The sequence below is a fragment of the Mustela erminea genome, chromosome 6 (assembly GCF_009829155.1).
Source record: "Mustela erminea isolate mMusErm1 chromosome 6, mMusErm1.Pri, whole genome shotgun sequence".
Lineage (NCBI taxonomy): Eukaryota > Metazoa > Chordata > Mammalia > Carnivora > Mustelidae > Mustela > Mustela erminea.
The window spans coordinates 83,315,107-83,334,613 of record NC_045619.1 but is presented as its reverse complement, the minus strand read 5'-3'; the positions used below and the strand labels follow the sequence as shown (position 1 = coordinate 83,334,613).

The 19,507-nt window shown below is 57.9% G+C and overlaps 1 protein-coding gene across 10 annotated transcripts in view; it reads left to right on the top strand.

Moving 5' to 3' along the window:
• The first annotated feature begins 855 nt into the window (after nucleotides 1–855).
• The window catches only part of HDAC7 (histone deacetylase 7), a 36,882-nt gene continuing 18,230 nt past the window's right edge, over nucleotides 856–19,507 (top strand). The window contains exons 1-2 of one of the 10 annotated variants that reach the window (XM_032347986.1): nucleotides 856–903; nucleotides 18,042–18,092. In XM_032347986.1, the coding sequence (XP_032203877.1) occupies nucleotides 882–903; nucleotides 18,042–18,092 (73 nt within the window). In that variant the 5' untranslated portion in view covers nucleotides 856–881. Of the gene's footprint in view, nucleotides 904–1,883; nucleotides 1,921–2,172; nucleotides 2,382–2,654; nucleotides 3,023–11,702; nucleotides 12,245–17,786; nucleotides 17,845–18,041; nucleotides 18,093–19,507 lie in introns of those variants that run through there. The other 9 variants (XM_032347987.1, XM_032347988.1, XM_032347993.1 and 6 more) reach the window with 9 other exon arrangements.

Below are 19,507 nucleotides of genomic sequence, written 5' to 3'. Positions count from 1 at the left end.
GAATGCACCTGAGGCAGAAAAACATGCATCTTGCAGTGTCAGCATGGGGGGGTCATGGGGAAAAGGGGTGTCCAGCTCGGGAAGGAATGGTCCTTGACATCTGGGAACATCTGTCTCACTTCAGCAAAGAACACAAGTTCAGCACAGAACTCAAGTTCTGTGCAAGCCATTTAGGAAGACACTGCAAGAAACTCACCCATGACTAAGGGATCAGGGGATGTCCACTCTTGAACATTCTTGGGAAGAAGGAGAGTTGAGACACGGAGACTAGGTGGATGAAAGTCAGTGCACAGAGCAAGACTGACTAAGTGCTGGTGGGGTCCTTTCACGGAGGGGGAGAATCCCTGGGGCTATGGGAATCCTGGAATGTCTCCAGAGAAAGTGACTATAGACCCCTGAGAACTGGGAAGATTTCAACAGAAGCAGCAAGGGACAGAGAGGGCACCATTTGTGGAGGAAACACGATGAGCCAAAGTAAGGGAGTAGGAAAGCCTGAGGGCATGATGGGGTGCAGACAGTAGCCCAGTTTAGCTGAAATAATGCGAGAAATAACAGCAACTAATATTGTTGAGCACCAAGTACCAGGAGCCACTGGGCAGAAGAGCGAGAAAAAAATAGCGGGATATGGGTGGAGGGAGGGGTGTTTGCACAGTGTGCTGCCGTGCCATAGAAGGGCTTGGATGCCAGGCAAGGAGCTTGTGAGAGTAAGTTAACAAGAGCAGAGGGGTTGGATCTGCCTGCTGACTGAGCCCTGGGACAAGGAAAGGGACCGCTACAAGACCCAGGAAGAAACAAGTGAGGAGGCCCAAGCTGCGCTTGTGCGAATGAGAGTCTGTAGTCAGAAGCTGGACCTTGCCATGTCCAAGCCCTCCTAGGCCACCATGGACTCTTGCTTCCCATGTGGTATGGCTCTGCTTCTGGCTCTGCCTCAGTTTCTCCTTCGGTAGAATAGTGAGGCTCTTGGGGTTCCAAGGATAGAGGGAGGTAAGATAGGTAGGAAGTCAGAGGGAAGCCGCATCCTGCCTTCTGGAGGTGACGCCTCCCATCACAGGAGAGTCTAGTGTTTTGGGCTGTGGACCTCTCCCCTTCCCAAAGCCAGTCTCTGTCTCCCACCCAGCACATTGCCAGAGGCCACGGAGCTGATAGGCTAGGCCAGGGAGCACAATGGGGAGGTCCTCAGACCCTGACCCCTGAGTCTGACCTTCTGGTCCTGTTAAGAGGTGGGGGCGGGAGGGGGGGCAGGGAGTGCAGGAAGGACTGCTGCGCAAATCTGGACCAGAGCTGAGTTTACTAGCTGAGGGAGGGCTGGAGGCGGCTGCATTCCGACTCACAGACTGGAACATTTCTGTGATCCGCTGTAATGCACTGGGAGACACTGGGCACATTGCTGAAGTTTGACTCATAGGGACCGGGAGGGGGAAAGAAGGGGGGAGAGTTATGGGGGGGAGAGGAATGGGAGGAAGAGAGGAAGAGGAGAGGAGGGAAGGAAATCCCTTGAGAAATTTCTTTAAAAAAAGAAAACTTTCAAAATCAGCACCGCCCCCACCCCCTTTTTCTTTTAATAGGAACAGGCTGGACCCTTCTGTTCCCCTCGGCAGGCGGGGGGGGGGGGGGCAGAGGGGAGGGCTGGGCAGTGATTCAAATCAGATCCTGGAACTTTCCTCAGGCAAGTCGTGTTGATGAGGGGTATGGTGGAGGGGTGGACAGGGGTGTCCGTCTGGGATTCCTTGGCCGGGACTTGGGACTCCACGAGTGCCTCACGTCCCTGTGTGCGGCTGTTTGCTGGTGGGGCCGTACGTGCACGCACTTGGGAGCGCGGGGGTCCCTCCCAGAAGTGTGTCTGTGCGAACGATTGTGCCCCTGTGTAAACAGGGCTGTGCGCTCGTGTACGCTTGTGTATGCAAGGCTGCGTGCGCTCAGGTATCTGGGTTTCCGGGAATTGTGCGCGGGTCGGCGCGCGGCGCCTGGGGCTGGGCGGCAGCGCGGCGGCCGCGCGCGGGTCGGGGCCGCGTCCCGCGTTCCGGGTTCTACGCTGCCTCCCGGGCCGCTCTGTGTGTCCGCCCGCCGCCCGAGCGCCGCGCCGGGCAGTGTCTGCCGCGGTGGTGTGTCCCCGGGCCGCGAGCGCCTGCCCCCTCCCTCCCCTCCCCCTTGGCCCGCTCTCAGACTCAGATAAAGCATTTCCTTCCATTGTCATCCTACCCGGCCGGCCGGGCTGCCAGGGCCCTCCCCCTCCCGGCCCCCTCCCTTCCTCTCGCCGTCTCTCAGTCGCTCTGCAGCCGCCGGCGACTGGGGGGATGTGAGGCCGGCGCCCCAGCCCCCCGCCCCGCCATGAGCCCCCCGATCTGAGGGCCCCGGCCCCTGGATGCACAGCCCCGGCGCTGGTGAGTACTGGGCTGCGCCCCCCGCCCCGCCCGCCCCGCCCTGCGCGCGGCACCCAGCGCCGCCCGCCCCGGCTCGGGCTCGGCTCCGGCTCCGGCTCCGGCTCGGGCTCCGCGCGGCCCGCGGGCCCGGCCTGGAGTGCGCCCCCCGGCCGCGCCCGCCCCTCCCGGCTCCGCGGGGGCTCTGGCAGGTCCCCCCCACCCCGCCTCGGCCGGGGCCGGTTCCGGGGCCGGAGGGCTCGGGCCTCCCGCGGGGCGCCCACATCCGCCCGCCCCGGGGCAGCGACAGGCCCGAGGGAGGGAGTTGGAGGCCCCGGAACGCCAGCGCGCAGGCCGGCCGTCCCATCACCCCCAAGCCCGGGGAGGACCGATCGGCTGACCGAGGGAGGGATAGAGGGCCGCCGCGGGGCCCGGGAGGGGGCGGTGCTCCGGGGCGGAAGGTTTGGAAACGCGAGGGCAAAGGGCACGACCCACCGACTTGGGGCCCGGCTCTTGGCGCTGGACATCAACGCCCCCATCCCGCGGGGCCCGGGAGGGCCGAATGCAGCCGACCCCACCGCAGGGGGTCCCGGACTGTGAGGTTTCTCTGAGCACCGCCCCCCACCCTTGCTCACCCATCAGGACGAGGAGACACCTGTGCCCAAGTGAGCTGCTGAGGTGCCGGGAGCGGCGCGAGAGGGTGGGGACCACAAGACTGTGTACTGAGGGGTGGGGAACGGGATGTCCGCCCCCCAGGCCTGTGGTCTGTTGTGCTTGGGAGCGTGAGCAGGGGGTAAATCTGGCAGCTCCGACGCCCTGAGTTCCATAGGCCCGTGACTAGGAGAGAGCCCGCTGGAGCTTGCAGGCCACTGAGTTCCCCCAGCCCCGTTTCCTTCTCTCTGCCTGCCCATTCGTATCTGACCTCCCAGCCACTGCTGCTCCTCCACCCCCCCCACCCCCCCCCCGAGTCCTGGCCGTTCCCTTGTCTCTGCTGGCTGTCCTGCACACAGAGGCCTCCCGCCGCATCTGGACACTGGCTGTCTTGCTGCTGCCCATCCCTCCCCACGCCCAGATTCAACATCTGCTTGAGGCCCAGCTCTGCCTGCCAGTTTTTAGGTTGAAAATGAGGCATTGGCCCTCAGTGACCCTGCTGGGGACTCAGCATCTGGACACATCTGCCTGTCCCCTGGACTTGCAGCAGGACCCATGGGAACCTTCCCCAAGACCACTGCCCAGCCACTGGGCTGAAAGAAAGTAGACTGTGACTCAGTTCCCTGTCTCCGAATGGGGTACTTTGGCAGCCCATATCTCCCCAACAAGGACCCCATAGTCCAGGTCCCTAAAGTGGCTTGGCTGCCACACACACTTCTTTCCTCACTCCTCACCCCAACCCTTTTATACTTCCCAGGCTCCTTCTCTGGCTTCTGCAAGCTACTCTTAGCTCATCGTTGCTTATCAGCTCATCCTCCTTACTCTCTGCTCTGTGTTCCCTCTACTTGCCTTTCTTTGTAAGTAATTTTCTTCTCTGTAGTCACTTTAGAGGGAAACTAAGGCAAAGCAGTCACTGTGTTGTACCCAGTGAACCCAGACCAGAAGCAGGTCTGGACCCGCTAGTACTCTTCCCTGCCTTTAGTCCCCTGATGTTCCCCCACCCTGTAGGGACAGGCTCAGAGCTGCCCCTTGGTGTTATATCCAGAATGGCCCTGGGGCAGTGTCCTCCTGAGGCCTCTGTGTTCTTAGCTTTGGCCCCCGGGTGGGTGTCTCTCTGGTCACTTGGTGTTAAGCTGGGATCCTGAGGCTGGCAAGGTTGCATTCGGGTCTTGCACTGACCCCCACCCCCACCCCCAACCCCACGCCAAGAATCTAAACTGGTCCCTCTGCTTTGACACTGAAGCTCAGTTTCCCCATCAATAAAATGGGGACAGTATTTCAGGTCCAATTCCCAGAGCACAGAAGAAGAGAGGCTGACTTGAAAGAAATGGACTGGCGTCTAGTGTGGAGACTGTTATGCTGCCCCCAGTTTCCTTCAGGGATGACGGACAGACCCCAGCTTTCATCCTTGGTGGCTTCTGGGAAGGAGAGTTGGAACTCTTTCTTTCTCTATCATCTCCCCAGTCCTCAGTGAAAACCCCTGGGAGTGATGAACACATGTGTGATGGGGGTGGGGACCCCCCTTTAGTGTAGGCATGCTGGCTCAAGGACCTGGAAGGCAGAAGCTGGTGTAGCCCCGGCCTCCTGTTGTCCTCCTCCTGGTCTTTCATTAAGAGCTGGTAATTTTCAAGTGCGAAGGGGAGGCCCAAGAGAAGATGAGCTCAGGCAAGGCCCAGGGTCACCCAGCCAGGGAATGGTAGGCTGAGTGGGCCAGAACCAGACCCTCTAACTCTGCTCGTGCCCATTCTCCTGACCGTCTCCTCCTCTGGCCTGGCTGAGGGCCTGCCCAACCCCACCTTTGCACCTTGGCCTTGGCCTGTCCTAGGTCAGACTAAAGACTGGACGGGAGGTATTGCTAAAAGCAGGGCCGGAGGAAGGCCCGGGAGCTGGGGGGGGAGGGCATCTGTCCAGGACTGTGCATTTGTGTGTGTTGGAATGGTTCACTAGATGGGGCACTTCCTCTGGAGCAGGAAGCTTTGATTTCCTGTGGTGGGGGCGTTGGTAGGATTAGGAGTGGGGGGCTCAGCTCTGGGCCATCCCTGATGTCCTTTAGAGCCACAGAGGAGCACTTTCTGTCTAAGGCTGCTTCCCCCAAGCCAGGGGAGGCAGGAAGGAGCGCGCTGGTGAGGAGGCCCAAGCTGAGGCCAGAGAAGGAGGCCATGAGGGCAAGGAGGTGGTGTGGGGGGGGGGAGGGGGGAGGGTGGTTAGTGGTGGGCAACACAGCAGGAAGCCTGGTCAGCAGGTGACCCTGCCGGCTATTGTGTTTCCCTGTGATATTTCCCCCCTGTTTCTGTGGTAACCTTCCCAAGGGGACCCAGGCCTTTGGGCTGCAGGAAGGTGCCCCCAGACAGCCCTTTCCTTAGAAGCCTGAGTATTAGGAGGAGTCCCTCAATTGGGCCACCTCCCTAGGCCTTTTGGCTCTCGAGAACCAGGGCCTGGGAATCTGGGCGAGTAGTTAGAGCCAGCACTGATGGGGGTGGAACCTGGGTGTGGACCCCTTCGCATCTCCTGGTTAGCGGGTGGGGGGCAGCAGGGGAAGAGGAGGGTCTGCTAGACTTTGGAGAGGGCTCTGTACCTCACCTCATTCTGTCTCTCCTCTCTCCTCCTCCAGTAGCCCTCCCTCTACCGGGGACAGTGGACTGCATGCTGCCTGGGGCACAGGGTTGGGATGGGGGTGGCAGAGGCCGGAGGGATGTTTTCATCAGCAGAGCATAGCTCCTTTGGTCCTGGACCGGTTCCCAGAGGCAAAATAAATTCAGGAGAGCATTTGTTTAGTGTGGGTCCCCATGTGATGGGTGTGTGTACACACGGGGTTTGTGGTGGGGGTCTGGTTGTGCACGCTCTGGGACTGGTGTGTGTACTTGTGGTGTTTCCGTGGCAGTTTGTGACCCATGTGGTGGCTCTGGATGAGGTGTTTGGAGAGCACGCACACATGTAATTCAGAGGTTCGACATCCGTAGAATTGTATACCTTTGCGATTTATTGCTCCGTGTAGGATGTATGGACGTGTTTTGGGGGAACGTATACCTATGGAAGAGCGGGTTTTTCATAGAAGTCTGGATATTTGCTGAAAACCACTGTCTCAGTTGTGGTCCTCCAGTGCCGGTTCCCGAACCATTTGCTTCCGGCACCTGGGAGGGGGTTAAAAATAAAGACCCTTGGGCCCCATTCCAGACCAACTCAGAATCTGCAGCGTTGGGGCCCAGGAATCTGGGTTATAATATGTGCTTCAAGTGATTCTGGTGCAAAGCCATGTTTGAGGACCACTGATCGGGGCCAACATTTTCGTTTTTTCTTTTGAGAAGACCGAGATCCGTAAAGGTATGTGGTTTGTCCAAGGACACAGGGCTATGGAGAGGAAGATCTACAACAGAAGTCCACCCTTTCAAAGCTAGTACAGCACCTACCCAAGCGTCCTCTCTGTGTGTGTGTGTGCACGCGAACTGGGCCTTGACCTTTCCTCTGGGGTGCCAGCCTTCCCGACCTTGCTTTTCCTGTTACAGCCTGCTTTCTCTCCCTGAGGAAGTCCTGGAACTGTTGAGCATCTACCGTAAAGGGGATGACAGCCGCCGGGGGTACCCCATTACTGAGCTGGTTGTTCAGCTAGTCACACTTTTGTTGGAGTGCCAGGCACCGGGCGCAGATATGCAGTGAACACATAGGCAGAGCATCTGACCTCAGGGAACTTCCACTTTAGTGGAGGAGAGAGACAGTAACGAGGAGGCAAGTCAAGAAATGAGTGTATATATATATCTCCTACGTTGTGATAAGCCCTAAGGAGGAAATGAACTGGGTGCAGCAACAGAGAAATAGCAAGGTGGGACTTCCTTGGAGAGGGTGGCCAGGTGGCTTGAGAAGGTGCCATTGATGCCTTCTCTCACCTCCCCAGACCAGAAGTGAGTCCTCAGAGCTTCTGAGCATGCTTGGGAACCGCCTGGATCCCGGTGGGGCCCCTGGGCTGAGCACTGGCCTAGGACTGAAGCCTCTTTCGGGGCATGGCAGGCAGCAGGGTCTCTGCTCCCCGAAGCAGCCCCCTGAGGTTGGCGGAGGGGAAGGGGAGGAAGGGGAGCTGGGCAGTGCTGGAATTGAGGCTGCTCCAAGGGGCAGCAGCTTTTCCCTCTGCCAGGCTGAGTCCAGGGCCCCATGCAGGCACGTGTTGGGTGTGGGGAAGGCAGCAGCCTCTCCCCAGGAGCTCTCAAGCACCACCCCATTCCTGACGCTCCAGCCTCACCTTCCTCCCGCCTCATCCCCTTCCTCCCCATGTCTCCACCTGGGAACTCCCGTGCCAAGTCCCTCCTCTCTGGGTCTAGCCTGGCTGCCTCTGTAGCCACTGGGATTTATTCACCTGGCTCAGGAATCACTGTGGAGAGGGTCAAGAGTTAGAGAGGACCGGGCCCTGGAAGGGAGGGTGGACCAGAGAGAAGCTTTGGGCCAGGGACCCGAGAAACCGGGACAAAGGAGAAGGCTAAAGCTGGCGGATCGATCTGGGGTCTGGACAGAAGAGAAGGCCTGGAGAGGTCCTTTGGCTGGGTGCCCCAGAGCCTCTCCTGGGCCCTTGGAATCAGCTTCCCAAACTGGGTGAGGCTCTCAGCCCAGGGGGCAGACATCAGCTAGTGCCCCTGCAGTCCTACCCCTTCTCCCTCTCAGGAGGCTAATTTTCACATCAGGCAAGAAGGCCTCAGACCCTCTCACCTCCAGCCTTTTCTGCAGTGTGTGTGTGTGTGTGTGTGTTGAGGGGGGTTCCCTGGGGGACATAGAGCTGAGGCTGCAGGGAGCTGCAGCTCTTTCCTTAGAGACCCAAGGAGTTAGAGGAGCCCCCCAGATAAGAGAAGAGCCCTCTTCCACCCTCTCCCCCTCCTGCCTCGGCTAGCATTCTACCCCGGGCCTCCTTTAGGCTGCTCAGTGCAAAAGCCCCCTGGACTCCTGAGCCTCCCAGGCATTCACTCCCAATCTTAACCCCAGCCCCTGTGTACCTGCGACAGCAGGATGGGGAGGGGACCTTCAGTGAGGAGGGCTGGGGGCTATACTCACCATCCCCACCCTGCTTCCTTCCCACTTCCTTTTTTCTCCATATTGCCTGCAGGGATTGGAAAGCCTGGGGGTCAGAGACCTTGGGCCTTCAGGGAGAGCCTCTGCCCTGGGGTACCCTATTCCCGCTCAGCAGTACAGCTCAGCTCCCTGCAGAGCCCACTCTGAGGAGCCCAGCTCCAGCTCCTGCTGTCACTCCCAGCCCAGGAAGTCTCATTCTTGCCTCCCCCAGCTCCCAGGAAGGCTGGGAAAGGCGGGGCCGGCTGGGAGCCACAGGTTCGGAAAGAGTCCGGGGTGGGGGAATTCGGCAACTGGGCTGTAACCGTCTTGTTTTGCTTGCCCCACAAACCTGCCCGGGCATCCGCTGCACCCGCCGGGGCGTTCAGGTTAGAGAACTGCTCTCAGAATGACAAGCTGGTGGCACCCGGTTGGGGCAGAGGGTGGGGGTGGGGTGCAGGGGGGGAGCCCCAGGCGAGGGGGAGCTGGAGGGTTAAAAATAGCAGCAGCCGGGTTTCGGTTAGCAAATGTGGAGGCGGGGAGCTGGAGGCGGGGCAGGAGGCAGGCAATGTTTGCCCGCAGCGCAGGGCTGTGTTTCCCCTGGGTCCCAGGAGTGAGTCACGGGGGAGACGCCGAGGAGGTGCTGGCACAGCACCCCCTCCCGCACCCCCCCCCCCCACCGGGCCGAGAGGCTGAGCGCAGCCGTCATCTCCATGGTTGTAGAGGACATGCATCTCCCTCCCAGGCCTTCAGAGCCGTCCTGAGAGTTGGGCCAGCGGACTGTAGGACCTAGGGGAAGAAATGTACCCTTCTGAGGCCAGAGACCTGGCTTGGATTCTGAATGGCTGTGGAAACGTGTGCAAAGCCACGAAAGGCCCCCCAAGTCTTGGTTTCCTAGTCTTTCAAGTTGGGATTTTCTCAGATGTGAATGCAAACACGTGGGGGACTCCAAAGCACCCTACAGATGTTCCTTATCACCTCTGGACCCTCCTGCGCCCATTGCAAAGCCTGGCAGCAGAGCCTTCCAGTGAGGACACAGAAGGAGGGATAGGATGGCCTTGTCAGAGTCCCTGTGCCTCCCGCAGACAGCTAAGTGTAACCTCTGTGCCTCAGTTTCTCCATGTCCATAACATGAAAGCAACAACAGTTTCTACCTCATGGAGTTGCTGTAAGGTTTAAAGTAAATAATGGCAGTGCCGTGCCCCGTGTGAAGCTCGTGCACACAGAATACGCATCAATCTTATTGATGTTATTGTTCACATTTCTGAAGGTCAAGGATAGGGAACGTTAAAGACATGAAGAACAGAAACTGGGCCCAGCCCCAGTTCACAGGCAGAACCAGGCCAAATTCACTGTTCCAGATTCCTCCACCCATAAGGGCCTGGAATAGCAGGAGCCTGCTGCCAGAAGTCCCAGGGTGGACCCCTTCTTCTCTCTTTCAGTCCACCGCCCCCAGGCTCCCCCAGCGAGGCAGGATGCTGGAGGACCCCCGGGCCTCCCAGCCAGCTGGCACTGGGGAAGGGTCTGGGACGGGGCCACCCTCCTGGGCCTGATGTGGGATACCTTGCCAGCATCTGCTGCAGTGACCTTTATTTCAGCCCCTCCCTAGCAGCTCCTAAGAGGAACAGGAGGCTGAGGAGGGGTGGGAAGGTCAGTGATGTCAGCAGTGAGTAATCCCAGCACTGTGGCCCTGGAAGAGGCAGGAGGCATTTCTTTCAGGAAATGATCATTATTCAGCCTACAGGCATTCGTTAAGTCAGTCCTAACGGGGTGCCCAGCCCTGTGCTAGGCCCTCTGTGCGATTTAGGAGAGTCAGGGGATGCGAGGTGGTAAATAATGCGGAACCACGGAGGCTGTTAGGGTCCGCGAAAAGGGTGCACGGAGTTCATGAAAGCCTGCTGTCCTCGTTCTCATGGGAACCAGAAGCTGAACCTCGGCTTTGCAACCCACTGTGACATCCTTACCACGCACGTGTGTTTGTGTACATACATGTCTGTGTTCTGTTTTATCATTACAGAGGCAATTCTTGTGTGTTGTACATGATCAGACAACCCAGACAAGCAGAAATTTAAAAACTGAGAAGCATTCCAGTCCCAGCGGTCAGAGACCATGGCCACAATACCGCTTCGTATCTCCCTGTTTCCTGACATGCCTCTCTGGGTCATATTTTTTACGAAAACGAGATGACACTGCACCTGCTGGTTTTTCAGCGCTTGCCACCTTCCACGACAGTAAATTCTCATCTCATCGAATTCCCAGGTGGCCAGAAATTGTCCTTCACAGCTGGTTTGTCCAAATCAGTACCCAGGACCATGCGTCTGTTTGCTGAGTTCCCTGAAGGCTGTTTGAGCACTGGCTGGATTCGTGGTCAGGAAAAATCCTGGCCTACCAAGGGCAGCCGCAGAACCCTGGTTGCAGGAGGGAATCCTGTCACTGGGAGAATCTGCCTGGCAGACCTCTGCCATCTTCCAACAATAATAGGCAAAACAAGGGGAATACCTTGGCCCAACTGGGCTGGGGATCTCTGGGTACTTAATGTCATTAATATTAATGTGGGGTCCTGTGAGTGCCAGCATTCAGAGGTATTGCTCTTCACAGCCTCCTCTATCTGTGACAGCCTGGGCCTCCACAGTGGCCTCTACGTCCCCCTGACCTGCCACAGGTCCGAGGGCACTGATGGTCTTTGGCTGTGTTCCTGGTCCCCAGGAGTCTGCCCTCTAGGAGGGTGCTCTGTTCTGCACTGGTGGGTGCCTCCATCTCTTCTACCTGCCCAAGGCCTGCCAGTGTGTCTGAGACCTGGGGGAGAGATCGAGAAAGAGAGAGGTGTGTGTTGGGAGGGGGCAGAGAGAGGGAGCGAGCTTCTCCTTCTGAGGGAATTCACTCAAATAGCCGCTCCACGGGGGACTTGCTCCGGTTGTGCAACCTGCCTTTTCTCCGGTGCTTGACTCTTTCCAGAGTGGCTGCACACGCGGCTGACCCTTCGTGGCAGCCCTGGGAGGGTTGCTTCTCTGTTTATATCCTGCTGGAGGCTGCTTACAGGCAACAAGGACAGGGGAACAGGTACATTTAAAAAAAACAGGGAAAACAAGACGAAAAAGGGAGTGAAGATGGGTTTGGGAGCGCTGCCTGGAGACAAAAGGCATGTGAAGGACACAGGCAGAGATGACTCTCTCTTGTTATTCTTGTTGCGGGGCTATGTCTTCTGGGAACACACTGCCCCTGGGGGACACGCCCAGGCCTTTGGATGCTGGGACCCACTGTGTCATCCTCTGGCCTCTCATGACCTCACCTTACCACCTGGGGAGGTGGGCGGACCTTTGTGCCAGGGTCTCAATTATGAGCTTAGGTCTTAGAGCCCCAGGAGCCCATTTCCCAGCTGTGTGGCCTCTGCAGGTTTCTTAAGAACTCCACACCTCAGTTCCTCCTTTGTAAAAGGAACGTGCTTACGGTATCTACCAGACAGGGTCTTTGTGAGGGCCAAGTGAGTCAGGACGAGTAGGGTGCTTCACACAGTAGCTGCCACCCAGTAGGTATTTGGTACAGAGTTGTAGATCACCCCTCATCTGATTCATTAGTCATTATAAGACACTAATTATTAATATTAATATTAATTATTATTAATTATAAGACACTAAATATTAATATTAATATTAATTATTGAGCTTTTCCCTGGCGGTCTCTGGAGGGGGCTGAGTGGCCTCCTGGTGGCACAGGTGGGAGGAGCCAAAGAAGGCACATCTTGTGGCTCAGGTGCGGTTGGCAGAGGCAGAGCCTGCAGTGGGCAGGGGGCCAGCGGGAGTTGGGGATGGGGGAGGCACAACCTGGCCAAGGAGGGCCCACAAGCCAAGGGAACAAGGAGGAGTTCCAGGGAGGGAATTCGAGACCTTGGAGGGGAGAAGGAGCAGGCTCTGAGAGGCAGCCCCAGGGCGGTGACCGTGCTTCCTGTTGGGGCAAGCGCTGGCCCTTGAGAAAGACTGTCTGGGGCTGGCTGCTAAGAGGGAGCAGCTGGTCTAAGTGGGGCAGCAGGGGCTGGGGGAGGGGAGAGACAAAGGCAGGAGCTGACGGAACCTCCACCCCTCTCCCCACATTAGAGATGGGGCCCCCATCTTGACTGCTCAGGATGTTTTGCTTATGATAGGAAAGATGGTGGTTAGATACCATGGGGAACTTCCTATCTCAGGGATTGGAGTTCCTGGAGCAGTGGAGCAAGGGTAAGTGGGCACTTAGCCTTTGAGGGCTTTCAGGGCCAGAGAAACCCTAGGGCAGTCTGACCAGGGGGCTGGGATTGGGACAACCTACCAGCTCAGGAATTCCCTAGGTGCTCAGGCCGGCCTGGCTGTCCCGGAGAAGGCTGTGGGTGACAGGAAGTGGAGGCAGGCTCTCCAAGGCCAGCCACCCTGAGCGAGTAGCTCGGTCTGCCCCTTTGCACCTCTACCAAGGACAGGCAAGGAAGACTGAGGGGTGGTCTGGGAGGCCCCTGAAGGTGGGCCGGGCTTGGAGGAGACCCTGTTTCTCTTTGCCAGAGGACAGTGAGGCTCTCCAGAGAGGGCCAGTCCCAGGTCCCTGGCCCAACTGGGATGGCCGGGCTCCCCCTGCCTCAGCATCCCACCGGTCTCTGGCTAGGAGGAGAGGCTGTGGGATGCAGGAGAGGACCTGGGCTGGGGGCAAGGAGCCAGGAAGGACGCTTTCCCACCCCCAGGGAGCTCGAGCTGCCGCTGCCATGGTTACGTCTGCTTCCTGTTTGATTCATCTCAAACAGCAGAAGGGGGGGGGTGCTGGCTCCCAGCTCGGGCCACCGCTGCGTGGGGCTGTTTACAACAGCCGCATGTGGGATTCCCAGAAAGAGACTCCAAACCGGACATCCTGCGGCTGCAAAATACCCAGGTGTCAAGAGCTAAAAATAGCTGCCCTAGGGCCCCAGGCAAGGGGAAAGGGGCATGCTCACCGCGGGGGCGGGCAGCCGGCCTGTGGCCTCCCATCCAGCCTCCTGCGAGGCCCATGGCTGTGAGCTGCAGGGCCTCAGTCCCCTCGGACTGAGTGCCCCCCCCCTTGGAGTGACAGGGGCCCTTTGTCTGGGCCCATGACCCAGGCCACTCACCTGCGAGCAGCCCAGCTCGATTTGGGACACTAATGAGAGTCTCAAAGGGACTTGGGAGCTTCTAGAGAGAGGACTTAGCAGGCCCTGGAGAGCAGGGGAAATGAAGCTGATGCTTTTCCCAAGACCCTCACCCGTCACCAGCCCCTTATTCCCACACGAGATCCAAAATCATTGCTTGGAATCTTTGAAGTCAGCAGTTGCTGTCCGTCTGTGGTTATTACAGAGACCCGGAGATGAAGCAGGCAGCTTCTGCCCTCTGAACCTCCAGCAGGCCTGGGGCCTGCCACCGCTACTGGTTCCTGGGGGGCTGTGTTCTCTCTCTGTCTTTCCCTACCTGCCGGCCTGTGGGAGCGGAAGTGCTGGGGAGGAGCAGGGGAGCGTAAAGTTTGGGAAGGTGGATTCTGGAGCCCAGTGGCCTGGCTCAAGTCCCAGTGGAGCCAATTCCATGTTACATGACTTCATACAAGTTATTTAATGCTTCTGGGCCTCAGTCTACTGACCTATGTAATGGAGATAAAGGTGGTACCTACCCGCCTCTGGTGAGGGTTGGGTGACTTAGCACATGTGAGGCACTCAGAACAACTGGCCAGTAGCGAAGTGTTAGTTTACAGAGGTTCGGAGGGAAGAGAAAGGGAGGGGAGTGCAGTCAGCAGAGGTGGGGCAGGGAACACCTGGGGAGAAAATGGCTGTGGCGGGAGAGGAGAGGGTGCAGCTGGGACCAGATGCTGAAACGTGCGAATGCCAGGAAAGAGGCTGCCTCGTTCAGGGACAGATGGTAGTAATGGAGACTATTGAGGGAGCACCTACTGTGTGCTAGGAACGTGCTACGCAGGGCGGCTAATCTCCAATGACCTCTTCCAGGTGCATATTCTTCTGGCCAGTGGGGCAGCCAAGGCTTGACCGGGTTATCCTGTGTCCCTGGCTCTCCCTGCCGGTCATGGAAGGGAGCCAGGGTTCAAACCCATGTCCATCTGACCTCTATGCCGTGGGGCCTCGTTTCCATTACTCTGTATGGCAGGCGTTTCTAGCCAGCTTGCGGCCCCCTGGGTTCTGGATAAATCTGAGCAATAAGCAGCTTCATGCCAAGATAACGGGCAGTAGAATTAATAATGAGCAAGACAATTTCTGGAAGGTGGGGGAGAGAGAAGAAACCGTTTGAGGGTTGACTCTAGGCAAGTTCTTGGGAGTCGGACAACTGAGAAAGTTTCTTACGCTTTTTGAGGCTCTGAGCTTTTTTTTTTTTTTTTTTTTAAGTATCTGCAAGTCGTCTACTTTTTAATTTTTAAAAGGTTGTGGGCTGTATGTGAAACTCCTTGAAAGTGAGAAGAGATTTCATTCATAGGGCCCTTCAGGGCCTGGAGCGGCGACCTCGTGTAGAAGGACTGGGTTCCTGGGGCGCCTGGGTGGCTCGGTGGGTTGAGCTTCTGCCTTTGGCTCAGCTCATGATGTCAGGGTCCTGGGATTGAGCCCCGCATCGGGCTTCTCCTTCTTCCTCCCTCCTTCCCTGCTTCTCCCTCTCCCTCTGCCTGCCTCTCTGCCTATTTCCCATCTCTCTCTCTATGTGTCAAATAAATAAATAAAATCTTAAAAAAAAAAGAAGAAGAAGAAGAAGTAGTACTGGGTTCCTGCCTTTGGGATTGCCTTCTTGGCTCTTCCCTGGCCTGGCCTGGCCAGACCGCTCCCCTGCTGGGGAACAGTGACCTAGCCCCTTCCCCTTGCTCTTGTCTCCTCTCTGAATTGAGAGGGTTGGCCTGAGTGGGCTCTCAAGCCCCATCAGCAACTAAGGTTCTCAGATTGTGTGACCGGAATGCCTGCTAGAAGAGCCTCTCCTTGGTGCTCAGTGCTCAGGCTGTGTCAGGAGGGCCTGGCAACCGTGATGTTCTTTCTTGTGTTTATTTATTCTTGGATCTTCCTGAAGCCATTTCAGCCCCAGCTTTCATCTTCTCTGCCAGCCCCCATGCAGAGTCAAGCTTTGTCCTGCCTGTGTCAGGGAAACAGAACCAGAGCCACAACGTGGGGTGTGGAGGGAGTCAGCCCTGATCCCGGGACCTGGCCTCCCCCTGCCGCCTGCTTTCCTTCAGCATGCTGGGGCCCAGGCCTTTCTGCTACTCCTCTTCAGCTAGTCGGGAGATCAGGGAGGTGGGGACAGCCTCAGAAAAGACATCAGAGGCATGGGCAGGGGGCTTCTGCTCCTGGGGAAGCCGTCTTCCTGACAAAGGGCCTAAAACACCTGGGAGGGCAGGTGAGCAGACCGGGCTCAGGTTTCCAGTCACCGTGCACCTGCCTTGGGGCAAAGTCCCATCTGTGGGGGAGGTTCGGCCCAGGCCCACAAAGGAGGATCGGGAGACCAGCTCGCACAGGTGCCCCCCCGGAGACTTGTGTCTGCTCTGGGGGTTTCTGAGGACTGTGGAGGATGCACTGCGTGGACCCATTGTGGCAGTATTTCTGGGGCTTTTTGGTTCTGAGTGAGGTTGGGGTGCTGGTCTGGGAAGGTAACCCAGTAGGCCCACATGCCTCAGTGCCAACTAAACTGCCTCTTCAGTCTGACTGCAGTGGCTTCGGAAGGTAGAGATGGGACGAGGTGGGGGCGGGGGTGGTAATCAGAATTCCAAAACGGAGAGAGCTCTCCACCCTGGCAGGGAGTTGTGTGGAGAAGGGTCCAGGCCAAGGCATGGTTCAGGCCCTCAGGTCCATTCGAGCCTACTTTTTTTTGCCTGGTCCCAGAGTAGTGGGAACAGCATCCCGAGAGGGGCCAATGAGAAGTATCCCGCAGATCACAGCCAAGCCTGGCTTGCAGGATGTTTGCTTTCTGGTGCGAGTTCAGCTGGCACCTGGGTCCCCTCAGATACCTGTCCTCTCTCTGGGACCCAGGAGAGCTGGTTCACAGCTCTTACCTTCTTTGCTTTGGACTCTTCTGAACTCAAAGGCTGTCAGCACAGAGACAGGGAACTGGGGGAGAAGCAGACCTTTTTCCAGGAATCGCTTCTGGAAGCAGCTCCTGTTGGCAACATGCGCGCACACGCGCGTGCGTGCTCCCAGCTTTTCCGAACAGAGTTTCTATCATAGATCATCATCATAAAATGTCCCTTTGGGCCCTGTAACAAGCACTATGGAGTTCAGGGCCATTGGCTGGTCTCCTGTCCAGAGAGTGCATGGTGTCCTGACTCAATGGTTACCAGGGGAGCAAGGCTTGGCTCTGATCCCAAGCACGATTGCTGCTGACCAGCCCTCGGGCAGGGACTGAGGGGAGGTAGGGGACAGTTCCCACTGACGGGGGCTGGAGGCACCGGACTGACACACGGGCCTGACGCAGCCTCTGGGAGTGTACCTGCGAGCCCAGTTCAGAAACCTCTCCTGTGAGACCAGCAGAAGAGAGAGGAGGTCCTATGAGAGCCTGGAGTAGGGGTTACCACTTCCTGGGGAGGGGGTGCTGCCTGCCACACCTGTGTTCCTGGGGGGTCCCGGAGCTTGAGAAGGCAGAGGGCTGGGGGGCAAGTCACCCCTTCCTGATGGAGCCTGGCATATGTGCAACACGATGGTAGGCACAATGGGCACAGCTTCTGAATGACACCGTGGAGGCCATGACTGGCAGAGTACTGAGGTGGCGCACACAGGGCGGGTGCTCTGGGAAGGGAGCAGGAGGGAGGTCGGGGTGAGCCTCATGAGGAAGCCCGTGGGCTGGGGCCGGCCGAGTTTGGGGAGGTGGACCGCCCTTCTCTACCCAATGTCAGCATCTGGAGCATGGGGCACGAGTGTGTGAGGGTGGCTGGTGGGGAGCTCTCTGGGCCTAGTGTTGCCCCCTCCCCCATGGGGCCTGCCTGCAGGGAGTTCTCCTTTCTTCGGCTTCTGGAAGAGGAACTGTGGTTGCCCCTTAAACACAGACCCAGGAGAACAGCACCCACCAGTCATTCTTCAGAAAATAGCCCTTCTGCCCCAAGGTTGGCCTGAGGGAGGTCTTCTGTGTGTCCCTCAAGGGCCCCTTCTGGGTGGCCCTCCAGTCTCCCAGACTCCTGTCCCTAGGGTCCTGAGCTGGGACAGCAGGAGAGGAAGGGGTCCATCTGGAACAAGTGACCTCAGACTTGTGTCTGTCTCCCTACCCCAGTGGGCATCTGGGCAACTTTGTGCCTCTGCTTCAGCCCTGCTTGGGCCCTCCTATGGGGTTTTGTGGGTTCTAAATGGGATAGGGGGCTCTGGGTTCGGCTTCTGAGCCTGAGAGAGGTGACAGTTTCCAAAAGGAAAGACTTCTATTTCAGGTTATTTAAAAAAAAAAAAAAAAGTCGGAGAGGTTCTGTTCACTGGGGGAGCACAGGCTGCAGGACATGGCAGGGCCGCAGGAGGAAAGGCTTTCCTACTGTTGGGGGCTTGGCTGTGTGCTCCAGACCCGCAGCTTCACAGCTTCCTCCGTTTCTGACTTGATCTTCTGGCCATGACCCAGTCCTTCCCCACCGAGGAAGCGCCCCTTCTCTGGGCCCGCTTCTCCCCATCTCCCTCCTGGCAGCCTCACTGGCAGTGCTCTCCCTCCTCCGGCCCCCTCCTCTCCCAGATCTCTTTCCCTTTGGGTTGTGGGAGCCTGGGCCCTAGGAAGATGAGGTCAGAGCACATCCGGGAGGGCTGGAGGGTGAACTGGGGCCTCCTTGGGCCTACTGTGGACTGGACTCCAGTGGGGCGACATGTCTGAGTCACAAGGTGACTTGGGTGAGGAAGAGAGGATGGGTGAGTGCTTGCCTTCAGCGTGGGAATCTGAGGGAAGGAATGGGGCAGAATCCTTGCTTTTTGGTTAGCTTCTGATGCGGGTGCCGGGTTTGGGGGTGCTCAAGCTGGAGTGGGGCCTTCCCACCTGAGCTGGCCCTCTCACCCTTTCCCCACCCCTTCCCTGCAGCCCCTTCATGCCCTCTCTCTTCTCTTTACAGATGGGACCCAGGTGAGCCCGGGTGCCCGCTGCCCCAGCTCCCCCGGCACAGGTAAGAGTCAGGCCTGAGGGAGCCTGAGGTGGGGGTGCAGGACGAGGGTGGAGAGGACAGAAGAGGGGCGAGCGAAGCAGGGTGGCTAGTTGATGGGCCGGAGGGTTGGGAGGTTGGGGTTCTGGGTGTGGGACGAGGAGTGGGGTAAGAGGCAAGTCTGGCTCTAGGCTGGTCCCACTGTTGGGAAGCACAACAGGAAAAGGAAAGGCAGGAGGCTCTTCTTGCCCTTGTTGGCTGCGGGGAAACAGGAAGGCAAGTAGGAAGCTAGTGTTTACACTCAGACCCCTGCCTCACATCAGGCTCTGGGCGAGGCGCCTGGCTCTTGTTTGTTGGCCTCGGGCCTCACGGGCCTCACGCTGGCGCCGCAGAGGGGGCACAGAAGCCCTCACAGGGGGAAAGATGCCTCTTGCTGCTCGGGCGGGCTGCAGGGAGGGAAAGGATCCCTCTCCTGGGTTCTCTCGCTGCCCCTTGCCTCCTCTGCCATTTGGCCGTTTTCTGGTTTAGGATGTGGCCCTGAGGCCAGGTCTGGAGTGGCTGATGGCCTCGGCCAGTGTCCTCGGAGGGCCTACCGGGTGCCTGACGCCTTGCGGCTCCATATGGCAAGGAGGAGTGAGGACCCGCTGTCTTCTTTGCCTTGCTCCCAGTTCTCCGAAAGCTTACAGGCAGGCTGGGGAGACAGGACACACCAGGAGGAGAATGCCCTATGTGACCAGGGCCAAATGAGGGTGCAGTGGACAGAGTTCATCCCTTCAGTCAAGAAACACTAAATCCGTACCTGTTGCCACGTCCTCCTAGATATTTAATATAAAAAAAGAAAACAACAGAAATTAGAAAAAGAAATATTGATGAACCCCATCCCTGTGCCCGGGCACTCACTCCCTGGGCATTTTAGGGGGGCAGATATAGACATTTATTCATCGATTCAGCCAGTATTTACTGGGTTCTTGTCATGTGCTAGGTAACATTCTAGGTGCTGGGGTCGTGAGAAGTAAACAAAACTGAGTTCCTGCCCTTGGAGCTGGACTCCAATGGTTCCACCCATGCTGGGCTTAGAGGGCACCGAACCGTCAATGTGATTGGAATCCAGAGAAGGGAGGGACGCAGGGCGGTGGGCTGAGTGCAGAGAAGAGGGAAGATTCCAGCTGGACTTGGAAGAAAGGGTAGGATCTGGAAAAGTGGACTCTGAGGGGTTGAGGGCGGTACCGCCAGGGGGTCATTGTGGGCATAAGCTTGGAGGGTGAAGGGTATGTGGGCTTGCGGCAGGACAGGGCTTAATGGCTAAGAGCAAGGGTTGTGTTCAGATATAGGAGACAAAGGGAAACTGGCTTAGCCCCAAATCGTGGAGGACCCCCCCCCCATGCTAAATGACCCAGAATTCCATTCTGAGAGTTGCTGGCAGAGCCCCTCCCACATTC